Source organism: Grampus griseus, assembly GCF_964374135.1.
Source record: "Grampus griseus genome assembly, chromosome: 9".
Classification (NCBI taxonomy): domain Eukaryota; kingdom Metazoa; phylum Chordata; class Mammalia; order Artiodactyla; family Delphinidae; genus Grampus; species Grampus griseus.
In genome coordinates, this window is record NC_139003.1 from 55,874,175 (window position 1) to 55,898,038 (window position 23,864).

Genomic DNA, 23,864 nt, shown 5'->3' on the forward strand with positions numbered 1-23,864 from the left:
TTCAGCCCACCATCTATCTGATCAGCAAATTCCACTTCTCTGGTGTCAGTCCCTGGCTTAAGTGCAGGCATATGTTATAAACAGTCCTGAGGATGAATTTCAGCACACCTGTTTGGAACCCTGGTAGAAAAGAATGTGTTCACTGTCCAAGTGTCCTGGTGCAAAACCTGGAACTACCATACCACTTTGCCATGAGGGAAGACAGTCTTCAAAGATGCCACCACACAGAAAAGAGTCTCAAAGAAATGGAGCTGCAGCTTCTAGATTAAGCCAACCCTGAAGCTCACCTACCTCTGGAATCACCGTTTATGTAAGCTAACAAATTTCTTACTCTTTAGCTTATCTAAATTGAGTTCTCTGTACCCACAGCCCTGAGCATCCCAAACTACTGGTATCTCTTCTGCAATGATTTTCTCCAAAATATTGTGAGACCTTTTAATCCACATACTCAAGTCATGTCTTAGTCAATGTTCTGATTACTGCATTTCACGAAATGCAGTAATCAAAAACATAGACTAAGACTGTTGATTTCTTATGCCAGATTCCATTCTCTATTCTTCATATTTGTCCTTTTCTCACCATTTAAAACCTTTTGTTCTTTTCATCAGCATTTTGTGAGAACTTCTCAATACTGTCTTTACATCTAGGATTCCATTTTCTATAGTATTAATTCTACTTTTTACTCCCTCCTCTCAGATTTCAATTGTGCCACTGTACTTGATTTCATTTTAATTTCACATCTTATGTATCTCTTTTTCCATCTCAGTTTACTGTTTTTACATTTCAGAATGTTCGGTTCTTGTTGCCTTTTGTTTCTCTTTTATTTATTTTTATTGAAGTACAGTTGATTTACAATGTTGTGTTAGTTTCAGGTGTACAGCAAAGTGATTCAGTAATTTATACATATATATGCATATATATATTCTTTTTCAGATTCTTTTTTGTTATAGGTTATTATAAGATATTGAATATAGTTCCATGTGCTATACAGTAGGTCCTTATTGTTTATCTATCAATACTTGCTTGTTTGGTAGTATTTTTTCAAAAGTCACAAGAATTTTATTCTTTTAGTTTTTCTCATTCTTCTAAGAGGGATAATCTACCCAGACAAACAATGTATAGTCAACAAAATGTAGACATTACTTTGACTCGTTCTGTACATATAACGGTCTCTGAGCAGCTCTTAGATCAATTTTAATATCTCACATGTTTCACCTAATACTGCTCTCATGTCTCTGTCTCCATCTACTAAATACCTTGTTCTCGTCACCTCCCCTGATCCCTTTTTGCACATAAGGTTTTCTGGTATTTGTACTCATACCCGAGAGAGAAAGAGATATCATACTGATGGCAGAGGGGAGTCAATACCACTGTGGTGATCTCAACAGGATCAGTGGTGGGAACAGCTGACCATTTTTTGAACTGTAATCAACCTTGTGTTTCTCAAAAAGGGAATGAGGGAGGAAAAGAAAGGTCTAACTATTTCCAGGTACACATAACATAACCTGAGTCACCAAATGGGCTTTTAAATCTAGTTCTGGCTAAATGGAAATTCTTCCAAATAACTTTGATAATTATTTCATTGCCAGTCTTAATTTTGAGTGTTGGATGTTTTTGTCTTTTTAGTAAGAAACAGAGAGGGGCAATAGGTATCATTTTAAACTAAAAGCTCCTAATACTTTTAACGAGCTCTGATTGAGGGCTCACAGATGCAACACAAGAAGAAACTGTTCATATGCAATGTATAAAAAAGGTATCAGTTTACATAAAAATGAGAAATGTCTATGTATTTCAGTTCAGTACCACTTTTAATTGGGGCTGTATCCCATTTAACTGAGTGCCTTTGAAATTAACTCTGTTGTATGCTGATATCTGGAGAATTCAATATGACTCTCTGACCGACAAAATGGACATAGCATTTGGTTTCCAAGTTACTTCTTACTACTGAAATATTAGTAGGTAAAATTATTTCCAATTAAACAGTGGGACATTATAGCACAAACACATTTGACAGGCTCCTGATGCCTAACTTCCAAAGTTTTGGATCTTCTCCCAGATCTGGAGAGTGTCCAGCAAAGTCTAATTGTGCCAGTGATAAGAGAAGAGCTGGTAGCATCCAATTCAGCTCGTAGTAAAATCTAATTTCCACCAGAAACCTTTGAATTGTCCCTTGCAATATTTCAGTTTGTGAGTAAATACAGCCCACATGTCTGTAGCTGTCTCTGGAACACTTTTTTTCTCATATTAAGAGTCTGTAAAATGTTTATAAGAAAACAAGAAGATTCAGAAGTACATTTCTCAGATTATTGGTTTTATAAAAGTGTGTGCACACGTATACACACACACACATGCACACACACTCCTAAGTAGCCAACAGCTCTTCAGCCTATCTCTGAGTAAATCTGGATCCCTGCAAATTTAATTTATCTAGCAAAACTGGAGCAGTTAATCAGAAACTCAATACTACCACGTATTATCAGAGAAGGTATATATGGGAGGCCATGTTGAATGCTCTGTATTTTCCACAGTTAAACTGGGAGAAAGACGGGAAAGAATGACAGAGGGAGAGTGGAGGGGAGAAAGGGAGGAGGGACAGAAGAGGAGGAGAGAACTATGGAGGAGGGGTAGAGGAGAAAAGAAGATGAAAGGAGAAAAAGAAAGAAAACTAAGTAGGGCTTCCCTGGGGACGCAGTGTAAGCATCCGCCTGCCAATGCAGGGAACACGGGTTCGAGCCCTGGTCAGGGAAGATCCCACAAGCCGCAGAGCAACTAAGCCCGTGCATCACAGCTAGTGAGCCTGCACTCTAGAGCCTGCGAGCCACAACTACTGAAGCCCGAGCGCCTAGAGGCCATTCTCCGCAACAAGAGGAGCCACTGCAATGAGAAGCCCACGCACCCAACGAAGAGTAGCCCCTGCTCGCTGCAACTGGAGAAAGCCCGCGCACAGCGATGAAGACCCAACGCAGCCCAAAAAAAAAATTTATAAAAGAGAAAAAGAGAGCTAGGTAATATCTTTGATTTTTATGAGAAAATACCCAATGCTTCTCAGTTAAGCCAAGTATGGGTCTTATCAGACATTAACTCCTCCAGCCACCATAGCAAGGCCAGATGGGAGGCAGAAACGCAGTGCAAAACAAGGCAGCATGGGTATCAGACAGACACAGACCCCATAGCAGTGGCCACATGGGACTGCCAAAAGATTGTCACTACAACCTATCACTACAGGACAAGACCAAGTAGAATCTTTTGTCACACCGTACCACTTATTGTAACTTAGCACCTTAGTACCATTCTGTGGAAAATTATTTAGGCATACAATGAAATCTCATAAAATTTACATTTATCTGAAATACCTTGTACTATTCACTGTATCTATTGTCTTGTCCAGTAAATTTGCATGATCATTATAAAGCAACAAATGTAATGTTACGTCATGCTTTGAAGGCATTACTAAGGCTGGACTCAACTCAGATCAGAGGTCCAAGCGCCAGCTAAAATAATTTTGTGCAGGCCTGGTACTTTTTATTTTGTAGGGCTGGGAAGCAACTCATGTTTATGAGAGCCAGGGACAATGATGAGAAGTCTGCCTTTGACTGAGTAAAGACTAGACTGGTAAGAACTGTCTTTCGATGTATAAAATAGCTACTTTGTCTGCCAGTGTTTTATGATTAAAAAATGGGTGGCTTCTTGACTCAAATCAAATATTTGTTATCCAAATCAACGGCTGAAAGATGTGACCAGCAAGACCTAAGACTTTCTGACTAAAGCAGAACTGAGACTATTAGTCTGATTCTTTTCCTATTTCAAGAACCGGGCTGATGCAAGGGTTTCCAGAGTTATTCCAATGAGTAGACCCAGAAGGCAAAATCTGAAGTAAAGATGAATAGGTCTGGTGACTAAGATGACTAAGGAAGAAGAGAGGACCCATGCTCTACATCCTGCCTGGAAGGGAGAGCAAAACTCAATATACATTACTCTCCACATGCTGTCTGTGCACTGGAAAAAACTAGCCCAAAAAACTGCCTGGGAATTTATCTTAAGATAATTTTTTTTTAACTGACAAAATGAGGTTGATTCCTTTCCTATCGTACACAACTGATAAAAAGGAAACCCACAGTTAATTTTACAGTTGAAAAAGGTCTCTTATGCTTCAAACCAACTTAACAGCAGCTTTTATAATTACCATGGTCACTTAGGTTTTCCTCTGGATAATATTTTTAAAAAGGGGTAACAGAGGTAGGAGGAAGCCAAGGCTTACGTAAGAGGCCTTGTCTTGTTTTATTTTTGACAATATTTCTTCATCTTTGAGAATCTCAATACTATTTCCCACCTTAAGGTAAAAACAGAGTTTACTTGAAGCTTGCTGGAGGGCAATTTGGTTTAGCTAGCAGAATTTTAAATAGGCATGTTATCTGACCCTATAATTTCACTTCTGGAATTTACCATACAGAAATACTTGGACAAATGTTCCACAAAATAAGCACAAGGATATTACTGCAATATTGTTTGTAATAAGACCAAAAACAACCAACCAACCAACCCCTAAATGTCCATCAATGGGAAATTAAACTATGAAATAAATGAGCTGACAATTATGCAGTTTCAAAATGAGTTTGATCGCTATGAACTGACATAATATATCATGACAAAATAAAGTGAATAAGGCAACGTACAGAAGAGTACGGTGTATAGTATTAGCCCATTTCTGTGAGAGAAACTGACAGATGTGTGCATGTGTGTATGTATTTGTAAACACACACTTTCGAATTTGCAATAAAGGAGATCTGGAAATATATCCAGGGGGTTATCTTTGGGAAGTGGATTTTGGATGGGAGTGTAGGAAAGACAATTTCAGTTCTTATATTTCTGTGCCATTTGGCATTTCTGCTACCAGCGTACTTTACTTTGTGGTTAAAAAAAATTCTGTTTTTTAAAATAAAGCTACCTGGTATCTACATCTCCTAAGTTGCTCCTTCCTGCAACAATTCCTGTTTCTGAAAGTGGCTTGTGGAGTGAGAGATCGCTGAGACTGAGGCTCCAGGTGAAAGCACTTTTTTTTTTTTTTTGTGGTAGGCGGGCCTCTCACTGTTGTGGCCTCTCCCATTGCGGAGCGCAGGCTCCGGACGCGCAGGCTCAGCGGCCATGGCTCACGGGACCAGCCGCTCTGCGGCATGTGGGATCTTCCCGGGCGGGGCACGAACCCGTGTCCCCTGAATCGGCAGGCGGACTCTCAACCACTGCGCCACCAGGGAAGCCCAGGTGCAAGAATTTTTAAAGAGGACATGTTGGGGAAGATCTGCCAGTGCTGATAAACACTGTATTTGCAGGTTGGCACCCAAGCGTCACTGATTCAGGGACAAAGGCCAGGCAGCTGCATCAACATCGGCTCTATTGGTTTTACATCAAGGACCCCAACTTCTATAGCCTCCACCCAAACTAGAAAAGATGACATCGTAGGAGATAGAAGACTGAGAACAACGTAGGAGATAGAAGACTGAGAAATCGATGAGCCTAGGGTAGAAGGGCAGTGACTCATTCTCTCTCCCCTTCCCAAAAAACGGCGAGTTGTTTGTTTCTTCTTTATCTTTCCATTTGATGGTTTAGACCTGTGGTGTCCAATATAGTTCACGTGCCTACTGAGCACTTGAAATGCAACTAGTCCGAATTGAGATGTGCTGTCAGCATAAAATACACACTGGAGTTTAAGAATTTAGTATTGAAAAAGAATATTTTTTCAATATTTCATATTTTTATATTTATTTCATGTTGAAATAATAATATTTTGGATATACTGTGTTAAAATATGCTATTAAAATTAATTTTACTTGCTTCTTTTTGCCTTTTTAATGACTGCTAGAGAATTTAAAGTGACATGGTTCACATTCTGTTTTCTATTGGACAGATCTGGTTTAGACTTTCATAGACATTCCACATGGAATATCTATATATTTAAATGTGTAAAGAAAGGAACAGTAGGATAGAGAGGGAGGCATGTACACACATGCACACCCCGCCCCCCGCCAACTGTTACACTGCAACCCTGTATAACTTCATGCCTGCCTAGCTTCCTAGGGTAGTTCATTACAGTTCACTGTTCCTGTCATAGGTCATACAGCTCTGCTGTATGTGGGATCCTGGGGCAAGTCACTTGGGAGGATTAAACTGAATAATGTATGTCAGATCCTCAGGACCATGACAAGGATGTGTAATAACCTCTGTCAGCAAGGGTTAGCTGTGCTTGACATGATAAGAGTTCCAGAAATGACCAAGCCACAGTTCTACCCCAAAGCACAGAATATTAGAGTTGGAGTGAAACTTGGACATTATCTACTCCCATGTTTTAAAATCCTTTTAAATCTCAGAAGCCCAGTATATGAAAAAGATGAAATCAAGTTGCTCTGAACAAAGCTGAGTGTGGGAACAAGAAGGGCTGGGCACTCCTGGACTATATAGAGGCAGGAATATGAGGTCTCTATGAAGCAGTCTGAATGCCATGGATGTGGTGTCTTATCCCGGCCTCTCCACTTTACAGATAAAGACACTAAGCTCCAGAGGTCGAGGGCTTGCCTTCAGTCACAGAGCTGGCAGAGGCAGGGCTGGAACGGACTCAGGTATCTGGTTCCTCAGAAAGAACGTGCTCTGCATCCATAATGACTGCAGCTGTGTGGACAACGTGTGCGCGCAGACGGAATGTGGCTGAGAAAAGCACTGCTGGACAGGTGCACACAAAATATGGCGGGGGGAGTGGTGGGGCCGGAGCGGGGGCAGGTCTGTTCCCTGAAGAGACAGCTTCTAGGTTTAGCTTTGGAAGATGAGGGAGGGCAGGTGGGCACCCAGAATAAAAGAAGCGCAAGGGTTCTAAGGAGGAAAACCTTAAGGCAAGTTTTTGGAAAAGGGTGACAATAGAAAGATTAATTTATCGGAAGTCCACAAATAGTCAGGAAACAGGAAAACAGGTTGGCAGGCAGACTCTGGGTGCCAAATCGGAGTGGCAAAGGGCTGCGAAGCTGGAAGCCTGCAGAGCTGCCTTGACAGGGAAAGACCTGGCCTGATGGTGGCTTCTCAGTATACTCCATGAAAACAAATTCATGATAAAGTAAGATACACATCAAGAATAAGAAAAAATCAGCATTGATTACATTAAAAGGGAGTACTCATTTGTTCTTACTTAGAACTACCCTGTGTGCATTATTCAAAAAGATCTTTTCCTCGGTACCACCTTGGGTATTTCCTCACTCAAGAAAACGCTTCTTTGGAGTTCTTCCCATTTGGTTGGTTCTCTAAAGAAAAAAAGAGGTCCAAGAAAACATCCAAGAAAAGACAAGAAACCTGAAGGTCCGGTGAGTGCCCTCGTTTCCACACGCGTGTTCTGATCTAACCTAAGGTGATGGGTTTCCTCTCACAGACTAGGGCTTGCCTGCTGGTGTGTTGGTGTTCAGGGCATCTGGTCAAGGGCCTCATTTCCCTGATGTCACTAAGGAAAGCGCTCAAATATGGGGAACACCAACACAGTAACCAGTAGGACAGTTGGCAAGGCACTCAGTGACATTTTAAAGATATTTGCTCACAGACCACTGAGCCACAAAGGACAGTTTCCCTGTCAGTTTGTCAGCTACTGGGGGTTTAATTCATAGAAACCAATGACGGCAAGCCTAGAGAGGCCACCATCCAAGGGGGAGTATAACTATGAAGCCTTGTTTGTTTCCTTCGAACAGTGACTGTATGTTCTTCTTGGTGGTATTTGGCATTTCTTAGCTAGGGATCAGTAGAGCTGGCAACTCAAAACTTCTAAGAATTACTATCTGTTTACCACAATCTCCATATTCAAAGAATTAGTAGCATGTTTTATTTTTTAAATGTGCGTTTTCTTTTTATGACTTTGCCGTCACTTGGAAAACCCCATAACTTTCAAACCACACCGACAATAGTTCTGACCAGGACTACAAGGCAACGGACAGATACCTGGAGAGTTAACGTTTGTGAGTCAATTTTGCCATGAAGTTAAAAATCAGTTGGTATCATCCATCTGTCCATCCCTCCCTCCATCTCATCCTAATCTTCAAGCTGGGTAGTTGTCTACTGACCAAATTCATAGAAATGTTTTTTAGTATTAAAATATAACTCAAGGGCTTTCCTGGTGGCGCAGTGGTTAAGAATCCGCCTACCAATGCAGGGGACACAGGTTCGAGCCCTGGTCTGGGAAAATCCCACATTCCGTGGAGCAACTAAGCCTGTGCGCCACAACTACTGAGCCTGCGAGCCACAACTACTGAGCCTGCGTGCCACAACTACTGAGCCTGCGTGCCACAACTACTGAAGCCCGCGCGCCTAGAGCCCATGCTTTGCCACAAGAGAAGCCATCGCAATGAGAAGCCTGCGCACGCAGCAACAAAGACCCGACACAGCCAAAAATAAAATAAATAAATTTATATATATATATATATATATATATATATATATATATAAAAAAGTCAATGTGGAGTAAAGATGGATCACCCATTGATGAAGAGTTAAAGGAGGAAGATAAAAGATCCAACAACTCTTATCTACTTTCGTAGAACACTACTGAAGGTCAGTGTGGCAATTATTAAACCCAGAAAATAATGACAGATGGTATTTAAACTCTCTGGCTCTTTGTCAACCATCTGCCCTAAGATTCTTTTTCCTGAGTTCATATTTGCTAGGTATCACATTTTAGAATAAAAGGCATGCAGTTCTTTACAATATCACAGAAATTGGTCAGCCTTTCCACTATAGGAAAGGCTAAAAATCAAAGCTATTAGATGTGTGGTTTGCTTCTTGACCTCCCTAAAATATTGTTGCTGCTACGTTGTAATAATGCATGAAACATTCTAGAAAAAAATATGGTACCTAATAAAACCACAGCCAGGGTAGAAATATGGCAGAGTGGGAAAATCAAAGGTTAGAGTCAGGTAGAATTAGGTTCAAATTTGGCTCTGCCATTTAAGAGCTGTATGCCTATGGACAAGTTATTTATACTCCTTGTGGAAGGCTTTGGTTTATCATCTAGAAACAGGAAAACAGTCCTCAGAATGTGGGTTTAGTGAGATAATAGATGTGAAGTGCCCGGCCCTGGGTCTGTCACATGACAGACAACTGTTAACTCCCTTTGCTTCTTTTTTTCTCCCTAGATTAGGGAGGATGGTGAGCCTTGCTGATGCATAAATGGTTATTCCTCAATGTTCTTATATAAACAACTAGGATACAACCTCTGGAGAAGGTTAATCCTGACTTCTAGTCTTCCACTGAGAAATCTCTTTCCTCTGTGGAGACAAGCTTCTCATTATACCCATTCATAGAAACCTACACTTCACAGCATTTACCCCAGCTCTGGTTAATTGACTAATTGCAAATGCAATGCCTCTCTTCTGCACTAGGGTGTAAATTATCCCTCTAGAAAAGGACCTTGCATATAGTAGCCACTCAGTAAAGTTATCTGTAGAATGAATGAAACATCTGTTTCCAACATGTGACACACACCTGGGTGATATGGGAGATGATTTCAGGGGCTGAACATGGACTAAATTGTTTAATTTTAAGGGTTATGTATGAATTTTAGTGTATGTTAGACAAATAACTGGTTAATCAATTCTGTGATTTTATATATTTTTGCTTAAGATGAGGCTAAATAAAAAGTTAATTAATTTAAGATAGTAAAGAAATTAAGTATAGTTATCATGAATATGGCAAAAACCATGAAGGTGTTAAAAAAGATGACACAATTTGGGAACACTGCCATAGCAACAAGGAGGAACCCTGAGTGGACACGTACCAGGACTCCCTGATTTAGGGTCAGCCTAAGGCAATGAGGGAGTCTGCTTCCAGAATCCACGGCTTGTGAGTTCTCAGTTGGACACTGCAACAGGTGGGTCAGCACTGAATCAGGAGTTAAGCTGGAAGCAGGTGAAGCCGGTGGCTGGACCCCTGAACTCAGCTGGCATAAGTGAGAAGGCTTCACATTCAGATATCTGGGTGTTATCATAGGAAATACCAAACGTGAACTGAGCAGGAACAAGGGTCAGATCCCATGGTTGTTTTCAAGGTCACATCCCAACCGGCAGGAACTACCTAAGAGACAGAGCACCCGCCCCAGGAAGGGTGGCAGGCCCAGATGGATCCATTGTCCTTCAGCCTTAAAGGCACATGCGCCTGGATTCTGATATTGCTTCCCGCTCCCGGCAATTATTTCTCAATTTACTATCTCCGTGCAAGGCTCCAAGAGAGGGGTACTTTCTTTTGTGCACATTTGAAGAGCCAATGGGTCTCTACCCAACCTCTCACTTTCCCAGAAAAGTGAAGCAGACTTGCTGCTGTTGTCAAAGGAGTCTCTCTCTGAGCCTCCAATACTGAGTCTCCCTTCTGAGACCCAATGCTGGCCTGAAGAGATGGGTATTCCTGTCATCCTGGATTGGAACATAGAATGGACTTTACCCTAGAAAAAAAATGTTGTAAATAGAAAATACGTTTTGATAAATAATATTCTGTATATGTTCCAGGTTATACAGGATTCTCTGCAAGCCAGACTGGGACCAGATTACCAACTATACTACCACTTCCGTGGGAGAATGTTTTAATGCTATAAAATGAAAATTTGGGCTGCAATTGTTCCATAAGTGCTGACTACCTATACTTAAAAATAAAGTACATCCCTTACTAGAGAACACTTTAACACTACATATCTTAAATTTCATCTTTCTTTTAACATCTTCCAGAAGAAGATTGTTTTTATCGTCAATGATGGCTGGTATTCAAGTTTTGTACTATTGAAAAATAACTGATCATTCTTCCCCCATAACAAAAGAAGGACCCAATCTTTACATTTGAGGACAATCCTAGACGCATCAAAGTAATTCCAATAAATACTTCTCTAATCAACTCTCAGCTGCACCAATTTATTCATGGGATGAACTGAAATGACTGTCCCAACTCCCGCACTGCAATATTGACAGTAAATTATTCCTGGTTCTGACAATAAGCCTTTAACCCCAAATTTTCCACACTTGCCTGATGAAAAGAATTACATGATACACGTTTAAAAACAAGAATGCCAGGACTTACCTGGTGGCGCAATGGTTAAAGAATCCGCCTGCCAATGCAGGGGACACGGGTTCGAGCCCTGGTCCAGGAAGATCCCACATGCCGCGGAGCAATTAAGCCCGTGTGCCACAACTACTGAGCCTGTGCTCTAGAGCCCTCGAGCCACAACTACTGAGCCCGCATACCACAACTACTGAAGTCTGTGTGCCTGGAGCCGTGCTCCACAACAAGAGAGGCCACCGAAGTGAGAAGCCTGCGCACCACAACGAAGAGTAGCCCCTGCTCGCCGCAACTAGAGAGAACCCGTGTGCAGCAACGAAGACTCAATGCAGCCAAATAAATAAATAAATAAAATATTTTTAAAAATGTTAAAAAAACCAAAACAAACAAGAAAGTCAGGCCTCAGTCCAATAATGAATCAGAATTTCAAGAGAGAGGTCTGGGAGTTGCACATTTAACGACTGACCATTCCTGCTGATTCTCTCATCCAAACTCAGTGGTTCTTACCCTGGAGGATGAATTAGGATCACCTGGAGGGCTTGTGAAAACAAAGGTTGCTGGGCCCCAGCCCAAGCGCTTCTGATCTAGTCGGTCTGGGGTGAGGCCCAAGAATTTGCACTTCCAAAAAAGGTCACCTTTTTGGATACTGCTGGTCCAAGAACCACACTTCCAAAACCACTTATTTAGCCTATTTGGCAAACATTGCAGCTGAATTCAATATATTTTTTTTTCTTCCCTCCTTGGTAGAAAAACACCACCAGAGTCACAAGACTTCCTCTGGAGTAATACCCCTCATACTTTTTAGCTGTTTGATGTTAGACAAATAAATTTACCACTGCATCTCAGTTATCTCTTATCGTGAGGAATAAAAAGGTAACACAAGGAAAAGAGGTTTGGTCCTGTAATTGGCACACAATAGGCCTGCATTAAACATCTGTGCACTTTGATCACCTTGCCATGATCCCCCTCTGTGAGCTACAGATGAATCTGCTGAGGTCTAGAATAGTTCCCCAAATTTGTTACATGCACAAAACTTCATTTGGTTAAAACAAACAAACAAAGAGACAGACAAGCAAGAAATGGCTGACCACCTCTTTTTCTTGTGAGCTAGCACGTAACTACGTTTTGAATATAACATGTCCAGTGGGAAAATATTCAACTTCCCAACTCACATTTTCCCATGGAAATAAAAATAGAAGACAAAGAGAGATTAGATTATGATTAGGCTCTCTGTTTAATTTTGACCAGGCTGAATTTAGTACCCAGGTCTGGATTATTTTCCTGGCAGATCTTTATTATATTGTTTGGCTATTTCTTATGACCTGAAAATCAAACAAATGAACCACAGACTTTCAGACTCAGAGGGGCCCTGGAGGTCATCTAGCCCACCCACCCATTCTAGGAATGCCACTGAAAACATCTACAGTGTGTAGTGGTCCAGTCTCTTCTTGGACACCCATTGAGAAAGCACTATTTTCATGAACCCTGATCTTCTCTTCAGATAACTCTAATCATTAGATTTTTTTTTTGCCTTTGAGCAAAAATCTTTATTTCTGTAATTTTAATATCTTTGGTTTTGCTCTCTATAGTGCCTGAATATGTCTAACCTCTCCTCTTCATGACAGCATTTAAAGTATTCTGAAATGGCGCAGACATCTTTCTTGCTTGTGCCTTTTCAGTCTAAACATTTTGTTTTTTCAACCCACCATCAAAATTTCCATATACTTAACAGCCCTGGTCCTCTTCTTGTGGAAAAGTCCACCTTGAGGATGTTTCCTCACACAAAAAACCCATAACGCGCTTCATGTTTGCCACATCCTCTCATCGCCAACAAAAACAAAATAAATTGTATGAACACTGGAGTGTTCCCTTCCAAACAGAGTTTCCAAGAGCCGGAAGCTACAACCACACCCAACTACATTGTAAGGACTGAGAAGGCAGTTTCAGGACATGCTTGGAAGTGGGAGCCGCAGGCAGGTGGAGCTGGATACCATGTTCCTACTTGAAACAGGGATGCTAGGCTGCCACGTAAATTATCCAAGACCCGAAACGTTTCTTTCCAAGGGAGACAGAGTGAAACAAAAGGTATTTCTTACTTTCTACGAAACATTTCTGCAAATATGCAACCAACACTCCAGAGGTCCACAGGGGTGGCGTAGCTGGACTGAAGCAAGACTTCTGGAGCTCTGTACCACAGCGTGACGACCTGCAACGGCAAACGGAGTGGAGAGTTACTGAGGGGGACGGTTGTTTGCTTGACTCCTCACCCTGGGTGGTTTAATGCCAAGACTCAGCTCGGAAAGAACTCCTCAAATCACATGGGGGACACAGACAGAAGCAATAAGTAACCAGGACTCATCACGGACAGGCCAGGAAATTACATCACCTCCACCACCTGGGTTCTCACCTCGGACTCTGGGTGTCTTATTAGTATGATAAAATAACTGAGTTTCAGAAAGCAAAAGCAAAGACTTAAACAAACCCTTACCTTAAAACAATTTCTTTCTTAAGGGGCTTTAAAAAACAATACATGGAAAACAGATGATGGCAACGATTGCAGCTCAATTCCCACGTCAGCAATTTGGGGAAATTGGAAGATTATTCCAGTGGCTGCTGGATGGTGACCTTGAAGTCTACAAAGCACCCGAACAAGTCAAAACTACTCTTATCGTGAGACTGTGGGGAATCAAAATAAAGCCCCCTTCAATGCCACTCTTTCCAGAAAACAAAACATGAAGAAGAACTTGAGAGAGAATGTATAACCCAATTGTTTATACCATGTGTAAAAAGTCATCCAGAGGAAGAGATTCCAATATGGGAAGAACCCCATTTAATACTGAGCACTGTATAATAATAGATAAAACAAACACAACCATATCATTAAGGCTCCACATTTATAAGAGTATATAGGGGTTCAAATGCCTCTTTTTTGTGGGGAGCAGAAATTCTATGGATGTCTGAAATGAAGGTATATAAAGGAATTCAATACATAAATCTATTACATAAGCATTTTATATTATTCAGATTCCTTTTATCATTACTTATTGTCTTACTTAATTGTACTTTCACTGATGTCTAAATTTCCTGAAATTCTGTTTATGTACTTTGATGCTATAGTACTTAGTGCCTAAAGACTGCAGTAGCAATTCTCAAAAAAAAATGGTTGCCATCAATTTCCTTCTTTCCTTATATGCACACTCCTCTCATCAAGGATTAGAGTTTAGTCCACTTTCCATTGAATCTGAGTTGGCCTTAGTGACTTGCTTGACCAACAGAATATGGTGGAAGTAACATCTGAGACTACCAAAGCTATAGGTCATAGGAAGTCTGGTTGCCTGGGCCTTTTTGAATGCTTGCTCTTGAGATGCTTCCTCTTGGAACCCAGCTGCTATGCAATGAGAAGCCCACAAAGATGTTCCAATTGACAGCCCCAGCTGAGCTCTCAGCTGAAAGGCCATGTGAGTTAGCCATTTTGGACATTCCATCCTGACTGGTCCCCCAGGTGACTGTGCCCCTGCCAATGTCACATGGAGCAGAAGAACTGCCCAGTTGAGTCCAGTCAACTCACAGGATTGTGAGTGATCATAAAGTACCTCCATATCCTTCCCGCACGAGACCACACTACTGGCTCTCAACCCTGACTATACATCAGAATCATCCATGGGGCTTTTAGAAAAACACATGTGTCTGGGCCCTTATCTTGCCCCTAACTGAATTAGATCTCCATGGGTGGGTCCACTGAAATTCTTCTTCTTCTTTTCTTCTTCTTCTTCTTTTTTTTTTTGTTTAAACTTCTTTAGGTAACCCTAACCCTTGGCTAGGTTTGAGAACCACTCAATTATACAAACTTATCCTCCAGTTCCTGCCTCCATGCTTTTGTTGACACTGTTCTAGTTTGGGAAGCTCTACTTTCTCCTTCACAGGCTGAAATTCTGCTTACCCTACAAAGCTCAGTTTTGACATCATCACCTCCCTGAACCAACTGCCACCTAAAAATCATACTTTGTAAAATAGTTCATAATATGGGTCCTTCCAGAGGGCATGGACCCAATTTCATCCATCATTATGCCTGTAAATGCCCATCATAATACTGCGCACATAACAACTGTGTTTTAGCAAATACCAAATTGATGATTTTAAGGCAATCATTCCTAGAAGATAAGTGGGCAAAATTCAATTACCAGTCAACCCCCAAAAAGAAGATACTCACTACTTTTGTTAAGAAGAGTATCCAATTCTGGGCGCTAGTTTTTAGTTAAATAATTTATTTCTGCTTTACCAATATTTCTAGCTGGTGGAACATTTCCCTATTTCTCTAATACACTGTATACCAAAGTGCAGGGGCAAACTGTCCATAAAGTTCCACTTCAGTGGTTTACAGACATACACAGATATTGTGAGATCACATACTTATCTTCTCACTTCAGTTCGAAATAAAGTCTAACATCATATGAGATGAAAAGTTTAATCCAAATACAGCATTATTTTAAGCTGTTCTAAAGAGTCTGTGATTTCTGATTGATTACCCTTTCTAAAACACTTTAGGTAGCACTATCTTCATTTTCAGTACTTTAATCAGTGATACTTATGATAATCAAATAAATGATTAGACAACAAAAATAATAAGAAAAATATTGATATATTAAAGAAGTTTCCTTCTATTCCTTTTAAAATTTAGTGACCACTCAAAATGGGTAACAGATTTTTATCAAATTTTTTTTTTTTTTTTTTTTTTGCGGTACGCGGGCCTCTCACTGTTGTGGCCTCTCCCGCTGCGGAGCACAGGCTCCGGACGCGCAGGCCCAGCGGCCATGGCCCACGGGCCCAGCTGCTCCGCGGCATACGGGATCCTCTCGGACCGGGGCACGAACCCACCTCCCCTGCATTGGCAGGCGGACTCTCAACCACTGCGCCACCAGGGAAGCCCCTCAAATGCTTTTTAAAATGTCTATTAATAATGACCATTTGATCACTCTTTTATTCTATTAATGATATATTAATTACATTAATAGATTTCCCAATATTGTACCACCCTTCCCTTCTTGGAATAAATCATTCCTAATCATGGTTTATTATTCTTTTACTAGATCTTTGGATTCTATTTGTCAATGTTTATTTTAGGACATAAACTTATACTGATGAATGAGACTGATCTATAGTTTTTTTGTGTGTAATTTTTCAGGTTTGTATTAAGGATATGCAGACTTTCCATCCTTTTCTATATTCTGGAATATTATAAATGACATAATAATCAGTCCTTTGAAAGGACTCATAAAACCATCTGGATCTGGATCTTTTCTAGCATTATGTCTTTAACAATCTCGTGAATTTCTTATTGGTAGTTAGTCTGTTCAGGTTTCAACTACTTTTTGAGTCAATTCTGGTAATAATAAGGAATTTCCCAATGAAACTCTTTAATCTAGATTTTAAAATGTATTGGCTTAAATTTGTACACAGTATTTCTTGTAATTATTTTAATCTCATCTATTTTCTTGGTTTTCTGAGAAAGAAAAAATATTTCTCTTTATATCAATCAGGTTTGTCAGGAGTTTAGCTATATTATTTATTTAAAAGAAACTGACTTCAAGATTTATTTCTATTTTGGGAGGATTGTTTTATTTAATAATTTGTTGACGTCTACTTTTATCTTTTTAAATCCCCCCTCTTAGTTTCTTTGTTTTTTTTTTTTTTTTTTAGTTTCTTTGTTTTTTAAAATTTATTTCTGAGTTGAAACTTGGGTAATTTATTATTTTAGTTTTGGTTAGTGATAGAACATTTAGTTATATATTATTAAATAAACTGTCCTCATTTTTGTTCAGCTTTAAATAATATGTAATTTACCTTTAATTTTCTCTTTAATCCAAGAATAAACTAATTTGAAGAATTATTTAGAAAAGAGTTTTAAAATTTCCATATGATCAGATTATTTACACTTAACTGTTAGCTGCTGTATTTCTAGTCTTATTTCATCATAGCCAGAGAATGTAACCTGTAGAATTTTTTTTTTTTAAAGAAGATTTATTTATTATTTATTTTATTTTTGGCTGCATTGAGTCTTAGTTGCGGCATGAGGGATCTTCATTGAGGCATGCGGGCTCTTCGTTGTGGTGCACGGGCTTCTCTCTAGTCATGACATGTGGTTTTCTCTAGAAAAACCTTCATTGAGGCATGCGGGCTCTTCGTTGTGGTGCATGGGCTTCTCTCTAGTCGTGGCGTGCAGGCTCCAGGGCGAGTGGGCTCTGTAGTTTGCAGCACGCAGGCTCTCTAGCCGAGGCGTGCAAGCTCAGTAGTTGTGGCGCTCGGGCTTAGTTGCCCAGCAGCATGTGGGATCTTAGTTCCCTGACCAGGGATCGAACCCAGCGTCCCCTGCGTTGCAAGGTGGATTCTTTACCACTGGACCAACAGGGAAGTCCCTAGAATTTCTTTTCTTTATGACTATGCACATAACTGGCTTTTGTTCTGTAGGGTGTAAGGAGAATACTCTCTTTTAAGAGTAAAGTTCTTTATTAAACACAGAGTTTGTCTCATACAGATCCTTACTTATATTTTTCTACACTTTATTTGTCAAACTTTGAAAGAGAATTGAGTTTGTGTTTTCCTTCCCCCAGAATCTCCTTGTACTTCTAAGGGTTTCTGCCTTATACACATTGGCCTTATGTTTTAGAAAATAAAATTTATTACAAAAAATATTATTCAGATAATAAAAATTTAGATGATGGTAGACATAAGATACAAAGTAAATACACAAATGCTAGTAAATCAGTTACAAAACATAATGGAAAAAAGGATCCCATTCATATAGTAACAAAAAAAATGTGAAACACTGAGGAATTAAAAAACAGCAAGATCTATATAAATAAAATGATATACTATTATTGAAGAACATAAAATAAAATCTAAATAAATGGTGAGACAGACCATGACTAAGATGGGAAAAAGCCATATCATAAAGATAATCATTATTCCTGTATTAACACAAAAATTTAAGACAATCCAGTGATTTGGGGGAGTAAGTTAACTTTGACAATCAGGTGCCTCTGGCAGAGTAACACTTAAGAAGAGCCAAAAATAGTTTGAGAAATAAGGATGAAGGGGATTTGTCCTCTGTCACCAAAATATAATCTAAGATACAGCAAATAAAATAGTAGGTGCTAACAGATTAAAAAAAAAAAAAGAATAGGGGGCTTCCCTGGTGGCGCAGTGGTTGTGAGTCCGCCTGCTGATGCAGGGGACATGGGTTCGTGCCCCGGTTCGGGAGGATCCCACATGCCACGGAGCGGCTGGGCCCGTGAGCCATGGCCGCTGGGCCTGCGCGTCTGGAGACTGTGCTCCGCAACGGGAGAGGCCGCAGCAGTGAGAGGCCTGCATACCACACACACAAAAAAAGAATAAAGTCCAGCAAGATAATGAGATACTGGTTTACAAGGTGATATTTACAAGATATTTATAAGATATTCTTATAGGTGGTCTCTCTTTCACCTTAGAGAGAAAATGCACTAGAATATGTGAAAGCAAGACAACTGGCCACCCATTTGGAAGAAAATAAGTTTGATCTCTAGTTTACACCATGTATAAGAAGAAACTGTATAGATGCAAGATCTAAATGTAAGGAGAGCTAGAAAAATGTATTCGAAGAAAACATAAGAGGACCTTGGGATGTGGAGGCCTTTTTCAGCATCACGGGAAATCTAGAAGCTTGAGATGAAAAGATTTATAGATCCAGCTATTTAAAACTGAAATCCTGGACTTCCCTGGTGGCACAGTGGTTAAGAATCCACCTGCCAATGCAGGGGACACGGGTTCGAGCCCTGGTCTGGGAAGATCCCACATGTTGCGGAGCAACCAAGCTGGTGCACCACAACTACTAAGCCTGCGCTCTAGAGCCCGCGAGTCACAACTAGTGAAGTCTGCATGCCTAGAGCCCGAGCTCCGCAACAAGAGAAGCCACCACAATAAGAAGCCCGCGCACCCCCGCTCGCTGCAACTAGAGAAAGCCTGAGGGCAGCAACGAAGACCCAACACAGCCAAAAATAAATAAGTAAATAAATATATTTAAAAAAACAAAAACAAAAAACCCAGAAATTTTCTTCACCAAACACTGTAAATACAGTAAAGGAAAGGATAAATGACAACCTGGGAGAAAACATCTAAAACAAATTACATCAATAAAACAATACAACAGAAAAATGGATAAAAAAATATGAAAAGACAGTTCAAAAGAAGAAAAAACTATCAAAGATACTCAATCTCATAAAAAGAAAGGAAGAAAAGAAAGGAAGGAGAGAAGGAAAGAAAGGAAGAAAGGAAGAAAGGAAGAAAGCCATCACAATAAGAGGGTATCATTTTTGCCTGATGGGCAGAAAGGACAGAATGACACTATTCAGTCATGGTATGGGAACCTGTAAGTTTTATTTTATTTATTTATAATTTTTATTTTACATTGGAGTATAGTTCATTCACAATGCCGTGTTAGTTTCAAGTGTACAGCAAAGTGATTCAGTTATACATATACATGTATCTACTCTTTTTCAAATTCTTTTCCCATTTAGGTTATTACAGAATATTTAGCGGTGTTCCCTGTGCTATACAGTAGGTCTCTGTTGGTTATCTATTTTATTTTTTTTAACTTTTAAAAAATTTATTTAATTTATTTATTTTTCATCTGCGTTGGGTCTTCGTTGCTGCATGCAGGTTTTCTCTAGTTGCAGCTCAAACCCGTGTCCCCTGCATTGGCAGGCAGATTCTTAACCACTGCGCCACCAGGGAAGCCCCTGGTTACCTATTTTAAATACAGCAGTGTGTACACGTCAATCCCAAGCTCCCAATCTATCCCTTCCCCCCACCTTCCCCCTGGTAACCATAAATTCATGGGAACCCTGTATGTTTTAAATTGCAAATTGGCACAATCTTTTTAGAGGACAGTCTGGTGGTATCTATGAAATTAACAGTCCCCATGTCTCTGAAGCAGAGTTCCATTCATGGGAATTTATCCTATAGAAATATTCAGACTAGTATACAAAGAGGTATTCACAAGAATGTTTACTCCACAGTAATTCCCAATAGGGGAATATTATTCAGCCATCAAAAAAGATGAGCTAGTTCTCATCCTGCTCATTGCTGCTCACATAAAAAGATGTCCATGATTCACTGTTAAGTGAATAGAGAAGTTTTGGAGCAGTACAAAATATTTTCCAATTTTTATTAACAGATTACGTGTCGGTGTAAATATAATAATCATTTATGCATACAAAAATGTCTGCCAGGATTCTATACATAGACATCAAGCTTTAAGTGGACAGTTGTCGTGGAAACATGGCAGTGTGGGAGGTGGCAAGTGGAAAGGAAAGGAGGGGCTGGACGACAATTTCAGAGGCACAAGATCAGTCAGCTGCTGTCGGTAAGCACATTTTATAGCTGAGAAAACAATTTCAGAGAGGTTGGGTAATTTAGCCAGGGTCATGGAGCTGACACGTTGGAAGAGCTGGGATTCTCCCTGGGACTGATTTCAACCTTGTGCTCCTTCCTCAACATCCAACCTGGCACCTTTCATTCAGTATTCCAAACATCCACAAATCAACAGGCAAACATACAGGTTGTAATTAAAGAACCAACAGAAAAAGAATTTAAATTTACTTTGAAATATTTTAACGTGAACTTTTAAAAGAGATTACAAATCTCAAAAATGCAACTATCCTTTGGGGTTAAATGATTTCCTTAAAAAAAGGTTTAAGAAAAAGGTTTCTATAACTTCAAAACTTACTTCTGAACCACAACAGTGCTCTGTATGGTGTGACATGTATTCATCAAATTCCCATTTGATAACTTCAATGAAAGTTAAGATTTAAAAATCTTTTTGGTATCCCTAAGAGTTTTGCTTGGTTTATGTGTAAATCACTGTAACAAGGTGAGAGGAATTAGATTCATTTATTAGGTTTATGTTTATACTCTATTTGAACTATCAGCGTTTGTCTAAAGAGAAATCTTTTTGGTTTAACCCTTGTAGAATTCAATGTGCTTCAATTCCAAAGTAAGTATGAATTGTACATTTCTAGTTAATTCTCCAAGAAAATAACCTCAACACTGCCTACAGCCTACATTTAAAATAACAAATTACTGCCTTTTGCAGTATACATAAATCTAATAGTTGTTCCCTATGTATATAATATTTTCTCATGTATCAAGAGCTTCCCCAGTTTTAACTTGCTAATTTATGTGGCTGGTCCATTCTCTAACCCAGAGTCCCTCAATCCTTACTTTAAGTCACTGTAATTTAAAATATCTCAAATAATGACAATTTCTGCAATTTCCAAGTTTTTGAGAACAAATTTCCCGCACAGTAAAATATAAATTGTTTCCTTAGGAACTATTATAGTTCTGTACCTCTAAAAACTTCTGATGGAAGACTGCCTAACTTAAAACCACTTAAGTCACAGGTAAGAAGATTTATTAGTTTTTAATTGGAGGTTTTATAAGAATAGGCAAAACTGATAAAAATGTTTCAAGGTTTTAGTGCATGAAGTAATATGGAACATTTTCAACAATGTAATCAATTAACTTCTACTTACATGTTCTCTAAGTTTAATAATTCTACATATCCTTAAACACAAAATGTAACTGTCAAAAGATGTTGAAGGAAACAATGAATACAATGTATAAAGATCAACACTTAGAAATCTATGACAAAGGTGGCTTCTAATGGTAACAATGCAGTTGTCTACTAAGCAAAGTTAACAATAGGAGCTATGAACAGAGTTTGGTGGTTGGAGCCAGCTGGAACCAAAGCAAATACTATGTTTATTACAATCATTACATGTATTAACAGCCTCTAGAGGTGCTGAATGGATTTGGCAACAGGAGGGGGAGCGGAAGATGGGGGAGTTCAAGGATATTTACACAAGTGGACATATCTGTTTAAACTGCTTTGATCTCTATTCACATTTTTTTTGAAACAGTTCAATAACAGTATAAGATAAAGTAGAGCCAAGGCCAACTCTGACTCAAAATACATGTCAGAGTAAAGCATTCTTACTTAATATTAGATTTTACAGCCTTTTATTCATGTACCCTTTCACCAAGATCCTGAAAACCTTAGTAGATGTTATCTGAGTCATCCTTAGTCTATGGCTACATGCTTAAAGAGCAGAAAAGCATGGTATGCACATTGTGCTGGCTATCTTCCTTTTGCCTCTCTGGATGGGCCCAGTGCTCACAGGTGGATCTGTATCTACCATTTGCCCCCAGCTTCCTACTGGGTTTGGCCAATGGGAAGCCTAGGCAGGAGTCTGGAGAGAAAGAGAAGAGTGAGGCTGAGTCTTTAACACCTTGATTTCCTCCCAGCAAGGTTGTCCAGAGCTGGCAGTGCTGCCATCACAAAGTCAATGTCCATCCCGGGCAGCCCACTCTACCCAACTCCAGTAGCTGCACCCTATCTTCGCTTCAAGCCTGGGAATGGTAACAGTCTGATGCAACTAAGACTCAAGTTAGTACCATTCGCTGGGCTTCCCCTGAATCCACTTCTTTGTAAATCGTGTCTCTGTAAACAAACCCTCCCTGAAGTGTCTTATTTTGAGTGTGCCATCTATTTCCTTTTGGGACCCTGACTAACACATCCAGTTTGCAGATGAAGAAACGAGTGTGGGTGGCGACTTTTTCTCAGCTTTCACATCTGTCAAAGAGGACATTTAGACTGGATAATCTATAAGGTGATTTCTGTTAGCATTCTAAGAGGCCCTAAATGATGTGGCAATGGTAGTGAAGATTTTAAAAATGCATATACTGTACAGAACCAAGACATCCTTGCCTGACCTTTGGTTTAGTGACTACTTATGGGGGGGACCAGTGTGGTGATTCTTCTTCTGGGGCTGACTTCAACAAGTCTCAAATGTAAACTTCTGTAATGATTTCTGAGAAATATGGAATAACTCAGGATTTTTATATTGTCAAAGTGAAGGCTTTCTAAGCTGTTTATTTGCTTCACACCAGTATAAAACTCTCTAGTATGTTCCTTCCCTCCAGAAGACTTCTATGTTTTGCAAAGTGAAAATCAAAACTGGTGGTGGTAATGGGCTTCCCTGGTGGCGCAGTGGTTAAGAATCTGCCTGCCAATGCAGGGGACACAGGTTCGAGCCCCGGTCCGGGAATATCCCACATGCCGCGGAGCAACTAAGCCCGCGAGCCACAACTACTGAGCCCGCAACTACTGAAGCCCACGCACCTAGAGCCCGTGCTCCACAGCAAGAGAAGCCACCACAATGAGAAGCCCACACAATGCAACAAAGAGTAGCCCCTGCTCGCTGCAACTAGAGAAAGCCCATGTGCAGCAACGAAGACCCAATGCAGCCAAAAATAAATTAAGAAAAAAAAAATTTGTGGTAATTTCACTGACTTTTCCTAAAGGGTCTCAAAATTCAATTCTTTAAAATCAGACATTTAAATTAAGATATCACAAACAATCAGAATTTTAATTCTTCCCAGCACAGTCTTGTCATTATAAGCCAGTTAAATGGGAACTATTAAAAGAGTTAAATACCAATAAAAGTTAACACACAAAGTACTTGGCAACAAATAATAATGGAGTCACCTCAACTGGATGCATTTTCTGACCTAAAGGCCAGAAAAAGATGTTTTGATACATGACAAAAAATGGCCGAAGTCTACACAAAAATGAGATTCTCAGCACTGAGCCAATTACGATCATGGCCTCTGCTATGCATCTACTACCAGCAGGAAGGCTGTCTGTCTTTCCAGAACCTCAGCTGTGCAGACTGTCCTGGGGCCACTGGCTCCCACTTAGATGTGCTGATTTC

General features: G+C 39.9%; 1 protein-coding gene across 1 annotated transcript in view; it reads right to left on the reverse strand.

The window, feature by feature from the left end:
• CDK6 (cyclin dependent kinase 6) overlaps positions 1-23,864 on the reverse strand; it is a 221,302-nt gene that overhangs the window by 49,576 nt on the left and 147,862 nt on the right. The window contains exon 4 of the mRNA XM_082662002.1: positions 13,155-13,264. Within this exon, the coding sequence (XP_082518128.1) occupies positions 13,155-13,264 (110 nt within the window). The remainder of the gene's footprint in view (positions 1-13,154; positions 13,265-23,864) is intronic.